This window comes from Juglans regia, chromosome 11 (assembly GCF_001411555.2).
Source record: "Juglans regia cultivar Chandler chromosome 11, Walnut 2.0, whole genome shotgun sequence".
In the NCBI taxonomy this organism is placed as follows: Eukaryota; Viridiplantae; Streptophyta; class Magnoliopsida; order Fagales; family Juglandaceae; genus Juglans; species Juglans regia.
Window position 1 is genome coordinate 18099635 of NC_049911.1, and position 10698 is coordinate 18110332.

General features: G+C 34.7%; 1 protein-coding gene across 1 annotated transcript; it reads left to right on the forward strand.

The window, feature by feature from the left end:
* The first annotated feature begins 408 nt into the window (after window positions 1-408).
* Window positions 409-10470, forward strand: LOC108983856 (basic leucine zipper and W2 domain-containing protein 2-like). Its single transcript, XM_018955666.2, has 9 exons — window positions 409-487; window positions 2353-2496; window positions 3452-3475; window positions 4537-4642; window positions 4742-4810; window positions 5888-6381; window positions 6773-7034; window positions 9089-9297; window positions 10120-10470. The coding sequence occupies exons 2-9, from the start codon at window positions 2492-2494 to the stop codon at window positions 10184-10186; spliced, it is 1236 nt and encodes a 411-aa protein (XP_018811211.1). The 5' UTR covers window positions 409-487; window positions 2353-2491; the 3' UTR covers window positions 10187-10470.
* Window positions 10471-10698: the final 228 nt, after the last annotated feature.

Sequence of the window (10698 nt, forward strand, 5' to 3'; positions counted from 1 at the left end):
CGAGTATGAGCAAGCTTATCATGAGGATTGAGGCGGGGCCCTGTCCTCGTTTTTAGTTAGAATCTATAGATATGTATTTTTTCAAGTTTTAAAGACTTGGTGAATGATTTATGGGATGTAATAGTTTAGCTAACTTGGAGACTTATGATGGGTTTTTATGACTTGCGGATATTTATAAAGTTAAGTTTGATGTTCTTAAATTCTCTAGTACTCACATTTATAAATTTATCCTGTAACTCTTTTTTCTTTTTGCCATGAAATGTTTTATACCCACGTGTGCTAAGCATATATAAACCTCTACACATAGTGAGGGATGTGACTTGTGCGGTGCACATCTCGACGTCGTGGCCACCTGCCAAACCACACGCAGGGATCGAGGGCATCACAATTTGTCTCTTGTTTCTTGTTTTGGTCATAGGGTTGCTTTGAAACATCTCGAGGATTTTCAAGAGTGTTGTTTCTCAACCTTACCCTACCAGGGATTTAAGTAAGCTTCATTCCACTAATTTTAATGCATGTTAGATTGGGTTTGTAGTTGGAAGCTAAGATTTTGGTTAGAATATATTGGATTGGCTTAAACCCATCAAACCCTAATTGGGTTTGTGTGTCAGTTGGATTGTGTTGATTGGATTTTGTATTGTTTGATTTCAAATTGGTGATTGTATTGTGTTGGTGAGATTGTTTAATTTAGGGTTTCATATTTGTCTTCTTCCATTACTGAAAGAAGTAGTGGGGTTTGAGGTTTGTCCAATACCAAATTGAGAAGAACTTGGATGGGCGAGTTGGAAGTGTATTTGTTTGATGAATGACACATCCATTTGCATAAGGGTTTGATATTTTAAATTGGTCAGAGATAAACTTCAATAATTATCTTATCATAGGAGAGGTAGTCCACAGTCTGTTGGCCATCCATATTCTTCTTACTCAAAGCTTTGATTTGCACTCTATATTTTTTACAAAATACTTATTTTTAACTCCAGTTACTTTTATTGTAGAGATATCTTTGAGAAAAGCTGCTAAATCTACTCTGGCCGAATCACATTGAAATAATTTGACTTGTTTATTTAAGTTCTTAAATGTCTTTCTTAATGTAAGTTCTTAGATATCAAGCATGTATTTTTTCTTGAAAAAAAATACTTACAACCGTGAATTGCGTAATCGCCGCGTAATCGCTTTGAAAAAAATGAATAAAACATGGGACCCACATGAAAAAAATTAATTTTTTAATAGTGGACCCCACTCTTTTTCAAAGCGATTACGCGGCGGTTACGCACTTCACGGTTGTATGTAGAATTACTCTTTTTTCTTTTACTATTTTATTATTATTTACTAAATCTTTTATCTCGTCTCATTTATCAAATGTAACTTTACTTTCCCATCATGTTTGTTACAAACGTGAGTCTCATAGAGAGAATTAAATAGTTTTTAGGTTGCGTTTTATTGTATGACTCAGTTGAGCTCAATCTAATTTTAAATTGAATATAATATCTAAACATCTAACTCTCAAATTACTAAACTTATTTCAACTCAAAACCTCTTTATACATGAGACTCATAATATTTTTCAACTTAATATATCTTTATACGTAAGATCCATAATTTTTTTTTTCTCATAAAAAATACTAAATTAATTTTAACATCTAAACATATTTTAAATTTAGTTTAAATGAATCTCATATAATTTTCTTTATTATTTAATTTATTAATATTTATAAAGAATTAAATTTAACTAAATTCAACTCAACATCCAAACACAACGCCATCACCTGATCTACTTCTTGACTTCGGACCATTGCAAATCCACGTGTTAACTTTAAAGAAGCAGGAGTTGCCTACCATTCTGTGTCTACCTTGGCTTGATTTTTATTTGTTGATTTCTACATTGAATTTGTAGGTAAAGCCACTCCTTTTTTTTTTTTAAGTGAAAATCATTAGTCAAGTCAAAACGATAATAATAATAATATTATTATTTAATAGGCAGTAGAATATGTTCATTTTATGGCTTCTTTTGGATAATTCGAATAGGATTATTATTTTTTTATTATTTTTTTATTGCTTATAATGCATTTAAAATTTTTTTATTTTTTTATCATTTAAATATTTTTTAACATATTTATTTATTAAGAAAAAATTTAAAAGTATATAATGTTATTAATAATCACTTTTTTAATTATTAAATGAAATAAAAAATTAAAAAAATAAAATAAAAAAATAATAAATAAGTAACAACCCTATCATTATCTATCATAATGACTTTTTACAGAAATATATATATGTTTCTTATAATTAATTCCCACCATAATTAACATCTCATTATTTTATTTGTTTTTATTACCTCTCCCCCTCTCTCCAGTCTCTGTATACGAAATAAGTACCCTTGCAAACCCACTAGCTTCCTTTACTCTCTCTCTCTGTCTCTCTCTAATCGCAAGAATTTCGGGCGCAGAGAGACTCCGACTCACATCTCCTTCGATCCGTCTTCGTCTTGGTTTATGAGGTACCTCCCTCCCTCCCTCTCCGTCTAGGCTGTCTGATTTGCTTCCTGGTTTCTTCGTGGATCTGTTTCTTTGTGTATGAGATTCGAACTCTAAAGCCATATAATTTGTTTTTATCGACTTATCTCACCTTATATTTTTTTTAAATTTCTACATAAAATTAAATAAATAATTTAATTTTTTCAAATATCAGAATAAAAATAATATTAAAAAAATATATTCTATTAATATTTTATATAATTTTCTAACTTTCATCCTAAATGGAAACAAACGAGGCCTAAATGGTGTTTTCTGGCCTACTTTTTGTTTTTGTTTTTGTTTTTTTTTGTGCTGGTCTTTTTGTACAGAGTTCTTTATGTTTTGGTTCATGAGGTTCTCGTTGGGTTTGCTTGCTTTGGGTTGTTGTTGAATTGCACGATCTTGTAGGTTTTCCAGTTGAATTATTCTATATTATAGGTTTTTGGCCCTTGACAGGGTGTAGAATTCTATGACGGATTTCGTCTTTATTAATTTTTTCCAATAAATATAAAATATGATAGAATTATGTATTTATGTTTTCGGGTTTGCATTGGGTTTTTCCCTCTGATCCATATCTTGATAAAGAAATATTTTTTGGATGTGAATTACAGTTGAAACTTGATGGGATTTGTTTTATTTTATTTTTTATGGGTTTCTTGATTTCCAGAATGTGCTGGGGGTGGAGTTGGGGATATTTATCTTTTCCTCGTTTTTTTATTTCATGGGAAATAATATTTCTTTATACTTCTATCTTAGTTATGTTGAGACGGGTTTGATATTCTTTACCGCAAAACTCCATCTTTGTTACATCGGTTATGATTCATTTTACTTACAGACAAAAGTTATGATAGAATATTTGCTGCAAGATCCATTTTTTTTTTCATCTTAAGGTTATCGCTCAAAATCACTGATTAATGTCTTTTGGCTCTGTTTCTGCAGCTCGAAGGAGAAGCCCACTCTTGGGTAAGACGTCTTCTCTGTTTTACGCTCTGCGTTAGCTGGTCTATTTTTTTTATATTTTGGGATTTTATCTAATTAATGAAATAGTGATTTTAATTTTGTTCCTTTCATTAGTTGCTGAATAGATAATTAGAAATGGTAACAATATGTTAAATCTTAATTTTATACTTTCTTGGTTTGGTGAAAGGAGAAATGAGACGGACGAATACCCCTGGCCAACTTGTTGTGTTAGGCTCAGTCATATTGGGATCTACATTTCTTTGGTCCTTGATGAAATTTTTTCCATTTATGTCAAGAAGCCACTGGAAAACATGTCTGCGCTATTTTGCTGTTACAATCGTTGGAACCTTTACATTTTATAAATCATGTTCAGTTTTCGTGTATCTTCTCAATGATCCAAGATAGCATTGTGTTAAATGATTAATTGTTACCGAGCTACGTTGAAGTTATCACATGCTACTATGATGCTTCATTACCTTTACTCTTTTCTTTTCACTTTTAGAGGTTTCTTCCCTATCTCCCTATTTTGATTTTTTCTTTTCTTACAGAAGATGAATGAAACTAGAATCTTACCATCATGGATAATGAAAATCTACTTTTTGTGGGAACAAACGAACATGATGGAAAGCACTAAAGTCGTTTTCCACAAAAAGTAGATATTTTTTTTTTTTTAAGCTTTTCATCATGTTCGTTTGTTCTCTACTGGTTAGGTTGGTGGATAGGATGCATACATTTGTGAATTCCCTCCAATCATTGTATTTTTAAAAAGACTAATTGTAGCATTATCCATTGAAAATGGCACCAATCATCCCATTGTGCTCAATTCATCTGATTTTTAAAGAAGTGATACCTGATGTTGTTTTTTAGGGATACACTTGATGTGCTTATGGTGACTTAAAAAAAAAAAGTGCTTGTGCATCATGGATCTTACATATTTGTGGGTAGTCTTGCCTTCCATAACATCATTGTTATTAATTAGTATTACAATAGCTACTACTACGACAACCAGAAAGTTTTTAGCTTCAACCTCGTTCTCATTTAGTTTTATTGATCCTCATGTCCAGTGGTACGCGGATTAAGACCCGCAAACGGAACATCGCAGCGCCTCTGGACCCTGCAGCATTTGCAGATGCAGTGGTCCAGATTTATTTGGATAATGCTGGTGATTTGGTAATTGTTACCCATGCATAATCTTAATAACTACAAATGTGCATGTGTGCGCTGTGTCCATTTTTTATTGTTGTATGTGACCATATCTTTTACTTGCAGGAACTTGTTGCCAGGAGTCTTGAATCTTCAGATCTTAACTTCTCGAGATACGGTGACACCTTTATTGAGGCATGCTTCTTCTTGATCCGTTAGATATTATTTTATATCCTCTGACAAAAAAAGGGAAAAAAACCAATCTTTATCAGTTTCACTGGATCTTCACATGTAAAGAATGGCAATCCTGGGCTAGATCAAGGAAAATATATTCATAGCATCTGTTTATCAAGTGTTTTATGGCATGATGCTTCAATATAGTGGATGAATCATACTTGTCAAAAAAAAAATATAGTGGATGAATCATCAAATAATCAAATTTACATGTGGATCAGGTCAGTCATAACAAAACTGAAGAGAGAGAAAAAAAGAAAAAAAAGAAAAAAAAAGAGAGAGAAAACCTGGTCCTTTTTGTTGATATCAGTCTAACATTTGATATACTTCATGAAATATCAAATTTATCATTTAGTCCCAACTCCATTATTATTATTATTATTATTTTTATGTTGGGGAACCTCTCCAAGGCAGGGCCCTTTGGACCCACTCCTACAGAGTAAACCTCAGTCCCGTGCACCGTACCCTCAGAAGTTTCCCTACATGGAACTGGTTAAATCGCTGACTTTTCACTGGGGGTGTGGTCCCAAAGGATTGTTTGTACTCATGAGTTGTTGAACCTTGGACCTTGAAAGGAGTGATACCCTAAGACCAAGGCCTTCACCACTTGGGCCAATCCCTTGGGGTTATCCCAACTCCATTATTTAGATTGGTATAAAATTAGTTTTTCTTATGTGATTTTTTCTTTAACATTCACCAATTATCTCTTAAACCATTCATCCATATATCTGTTACACAATACTTGTCTGTGTGATCAAGGCAGAAAATGCATCACATTTGGTATTTTACTTCCTTTTTTTTTTTTGTTTTTTTATCGGTAAATAAGATTTTATTGATCATAAGAATAAGCAATAGCCCAAGTATATGGGACATGTAGAGCAACACCTAAGTGTGCTAGTTTAATATAGTATTGTTATTTTACTCTTTACATATATTTTATGGGAAATTTTAACTATAAAAAAAAAAAAAAAAACATATTTTGTGGGAAATTTAAGTTATGTTTAACTTTCCGGATTTTGTATTACTTGATTACTGCAGGTTGTTTTCACAGGAGGGCGTACACAACCTGGAACTACCAAACCTGATGAGGGGGAGCGCCATCCTTACTCTATAATAGACTGTGATGCTAAACGTGAAGCTATCTTACCTTCTGTAATCTATATACAGAAAATTTTAAGGCGGAGGCCATTTCTCATAAAAAATCTTGAAAATGTCATGCGAAGATTCCTGCAGTCCTTGGAGCTTTTTGAGGAGAATGAGACGAAGAAGCTGGCAATTTTCACTGCACTTGCTTTCTCTCAGAAGCTATCCGGTCTTCCACCAGAGACTGTGTTCCAGCCACTGCTTAAGGATAACCTTGTTGCCAAAGGGCTAGTTCTTTTATTTATTACAGATTTCTTTAAGGAATATCTGATTGATAATAGCCTTGATGATTTGATTTCTATACTGAAGCGGGGTAAAGTGGAAGAAAATCTTCTGAACTTTTTGCCATCTGCAAAGCGATCTCCTGAGGGTTTCTCAGAGCATTTTACGTGAGTTTGTAGTTTTTACTATTAGATTGTGGAAATGTTGTTACAGATGCTTTTTTAAGATACTTTTCTCTCTCTCTCTCTCTCTCTCTCTCTTCCTAATTCCAGATCTACCATTATATGTTGCTTGTGCGGACCTGCCTTTATATTTACCAAATGCATTCTGCTCAATTCTATAGAAAAGAAATGTTTAGTAGCTTGATGGAATATTTCTTTTATATTCTGCCTTGTTGTATTTCTTTGAGTTCGCTACTTATCAAAAAAAAAAAAAGTATTTCTTTGAGTTCATTACATATTTTCCCCCTCATTGTTTTATTGTTTTTAATTTCATCACTGTTATGTCCTTGACAGATAATTTGGAACTAATCTATGTTTATTATTGCCAATGTTTCAGCAAAGAAGGGCTGGTAGCCTTGGTTGAATATAACGAGAAGAAAATATTTGAGGTGAAACTTAAGGAAATGAAATCTGCTTTAACAACCCAGTTAACGGAGGAAGTTGATATATCTGAAGTCATAGAAACAGTGAAGCAGCGTGTTAAAGATGCTAAATTGCCAGACATTGAGGTTGTGAGGATTCTGTGGGATGTCATAATGGATGCTGTTCAGTGGTCTGGAAAGAACCAGCAACAAAATGCTAACTCTGCTCTACGCCAGGTATGCTTGGGCCTGTACTTGTTTTGTGCCTTTTTTGGAACACACATGTTGAATGTTGTACATGTTGGTTGTGTGTGTCGCATATTCATATATATATTTTGGTGATGTGGAACCTCACCAAGGTAGGGCTCTTCTGACTCACTTGTGGAGAGTAAACCTTGGATACACAACCTCGCTGACCAGAACTGTGTATGGTAATCCAAGGAAACACCTAGTAAGGAATTGAACCCAGAATCTTTGAGTATGCAGTCCATTCCAATTGAGTAATTTGAGCAAGTTGAATCTTTTGTTTTCTGGCTGGGTTATTTTTATTGTTTTCGGGGCGGCAGGTGGCAATTAAATATAGTTTCTTAATTTTCCAAACTGGATGTAGAAGAATAATTTACAACTTTCAAATCGAAAGAAGTTGGCTCTGTGCGCATGCCTGCGTGCACATGTAAGAGAGGGAGAGAGAGAGAGAGGGAGAGTACAGATGGGATCATTGATCCCCCATGGCTTGTTGAGTAGTCTTGTTTGTTTACAGCCCTAAGCAAAGTCTCTCCTCTTTGGATTTTCAGCATTGTCCCTTCTAAATCCAGAAACCGAGTTTTCAAAATTAGATTACCAACCCCTAGGGGTTGGCTCAAGTGGTAAAGGCCTTGTGCTTGGGGGCATGCTCCCCCCAGGTCTAAGGGGCCATCAAACCGGGAGATTTTCCCCTTGAATTACCCAACGTGCACTTGCGGAAAACTCCTTGCCGAGGGCCTGGGGGTGGGGATTAGTCAAGACACTGTTCTCGTACACCCGGTGCCAAATTACCAAAAGATGGTTCTGACCGTAAGTGTGAATCTTTTATGATAGCAGAATATGGCTTGCTTTGCCACTATTGCCACGTTCTTTTCAATTTCATATGCATAGTCTCACTGTTGTACTTGTACATTTCCAGTGGAGACATTGTAGATATTCTTACTTGGAAGTGGTTGAGCAGATGCTTCCATCTAATGTTTAGTCTCTGTTTTTTATGCAATTTTTGGACAAACTTGATTTTTTTTCTGTAATTTCGCTTACCCTTTACTATCGAGTGTTTTCATTTATTTATTTGATAAGTAAGTGTTTTCATTTATTTTAGGGAGCAAATTAGTGAAGAGATTATTTCTCTGAGATGGTTAGAATGTAATTATTAAATCAAAGAAATGCAAGTGACTTGTGTGTGATTGGTGATTAATAAGGCTATGGGATCCCGCATTGTTTTTGTGTGGAAACCCACAATTTTGATTAGAGAAAGGAGAATAATCAGTGAAAATATGAACGTCAAGAGGATGGTCATTAGTGCGGAAGGTCGTGTTAACATACAAGGAAAAAACATGCCAGAGCCTTGCTAGCAAGAGTACATGGGCTTAGACAGTATATGGTAAAGTTGGAGCTGTGTAGCTGACTAGTCACAGTGTAAGACTTTTTATTTGGGTTGTGGATTGTAATAGGGTTAGTTGTTAGAGCACAACTTTTATACCATAGCAAGATTTAGAGGTTTCCATCCAGTGGATAATCATCTTTTCTGGAACAGTTTGCTGTCTGTGCTCAAAATACATGTTTGTTTTCTTCTTCTTCTTTTATTTTATTTTTTTCATTTCTCTTAAACCATAGATTATAATTCCAGCTGCCACAATGCTTATGCTTGTGTTCATATAACGTTTTGGCATATTGATCACAAAAAACTTCACCTCCCCCAAATGAGGGGGAAAGAATAGGACCATGCAAACGTCTTTCCTGAAGTTGAATCTGGATTCTGCACAATTCATATCATGTCAAGACTGTGATTTACTTTTTCTAAATTTATATGTCATCTGGTATATCATTTAATGCATAGCATTTTTAGGAGTGTTTGGTACTTTCTGCTAATGTCATTCCATTACTTGCATATGCAGTAAGACTGGATCCTGTGGATATTACATACAATTGATTTTTTTAAGAATTCTTGCATAAGATAACTGAATGTCAGTTTCTCATCCCATTTGAAGAAAGCGATGACGTTAAATTGATGGTGGAATTGTGTTTCATATTTTTTTGTGATGTAGGTGAAAACGTGGGCAAAACTGTTGAATACTTTCTGCACTAATGGAAAACTTGAGCTGGAGCTCATGTATAAAGTTCAGATGCAATGCTATGAGGACGCGAAGCTCATGAAGCTGTTTCCTGAGATTGTGAGGTCTCTCTATGACCAGGATGTGCTTGCAGAAGACACCATTCTGCACTGGTTCCGCAAAGGAACAAACCAGAAGGGCAGGTATTTAAGTTCATTTAATTTCCACTGTAGGGATATTAGATTTGTCATGATCACTGGGATTTATTTGGTCAATGGTAGTTTATCTTGAGATTGGCTCCACTTGTGTCAACTCAAAATACTTCTGGCCTGCAAAAACGAGCTATTTATGTGTTAATATCTATATGAGAAATGATACTTGCAGTCGTGAATGTACAAGCGCCGTGCACCCTACTTTTTTTCAAAGCGACTGCACGGCGCTTGCACACTCCACGACTGCATGTAACATTACTCGAAATGGAGCCTTCCTTGAGAAGATGATGTAAGATTTAAATGGGTTAACTTTTCAGGATTTTCTTCTACCTAGATAGGTCAATCTCTTGTATACATTATGTGTAACTAGTTGCGTCTTTTGCACTTTTTAATTAAGTTTTATTATTTTTTTATAATAATAATAATAAAAAAAAATACTAAAAAGATGGTGAAGCCTGATTGTGGACATTATTTGTCTCTTCTTCATGTCCTTTGTTTTGGATGTTGCATGGCAGTGAGTTTAATGGTGATGAAATCATGCCATTTGTTTCCCTGGGAATTGTATTTGTTGTAAAGGATAGTGAACCCTGAGATAGAGTATTTGTAGACTCTTTAATTTGGTATGGAAATCTAAAATGGGTCAATGCAGACACCTTGACATATACCTTTTTGCTTGTACAACATGAATCACACTTCTTTTGATCTGTTATTTGCATATTCTGACACCTGCACCTGTTATGGGTTACCCATTTTAGTATTAATTCTGTTCCATTTTCCTTGAAACTTATAACTTTGTGTCGGAAAATGCTACAGGCAAAACTTTGTGAAGGCACTGGAGTCCTTCGTGAATTGGCTGGAGGAGGCGGAAGAAGAGGAATAGGTGCGCAGCCAATGATGCTGTAAACCTCAACGCTTTTATCCTACTATCTTATTTCTGTCATTGTCTTCGATATGAACGAATGAATTTCCACGTCACTTCTCCCTTTTCTTTATATTTTACGTTGGTATTCCTGCAGATGATATGATACCTGCAGACAGATGATATGATAAAACCATTGAGGGTTTATTGCTTGTAATAATCAGTTCCACCTCTCTCTCTCTCTCTCTCTCTCGTCATTTTACTGTTTTTTCAGAATCCCCACATAATTTGGGAAACTTATTTTACTGACTGTTATATGCTACTTTTCATTCTAAATTCTGTCCTCTTCAATCACACCGGATGATGTTGCACATTTTAAGTGGCTTGATAAGTCAATTATTTAAATGGAAATGGTAACCAAAACATGAGGAGGAGTTGGACACTACAGCCCCTTTGAATTAAAAAAGATGGGAATTTAAAGTTTTGGGGGAGTTGCTCCGATGCACTTCCCCTTTCTCGATTTGTGGGAAGTC

Excerpts from the sequence above, each read along its gene's own strand:
- LOC108983856 (XM_018955666.2), top strand. Across the intron at positions 4,643-4,741 it reads TGGATAATGCTGGTGATTTG|GAACTTGTTGCCAGGAGTCT; the intron begins GTAATTGTTACC and ends TTTTACTTGCAG. Across the intron at positions 6,382-6,772 it reads GGTTTCTCAGAGCATTTTAC|CAAAGAAGGGCTGGTAGCCT; the intron begins GTGAGTTTGTAG and ends CCAATGTTTCAG.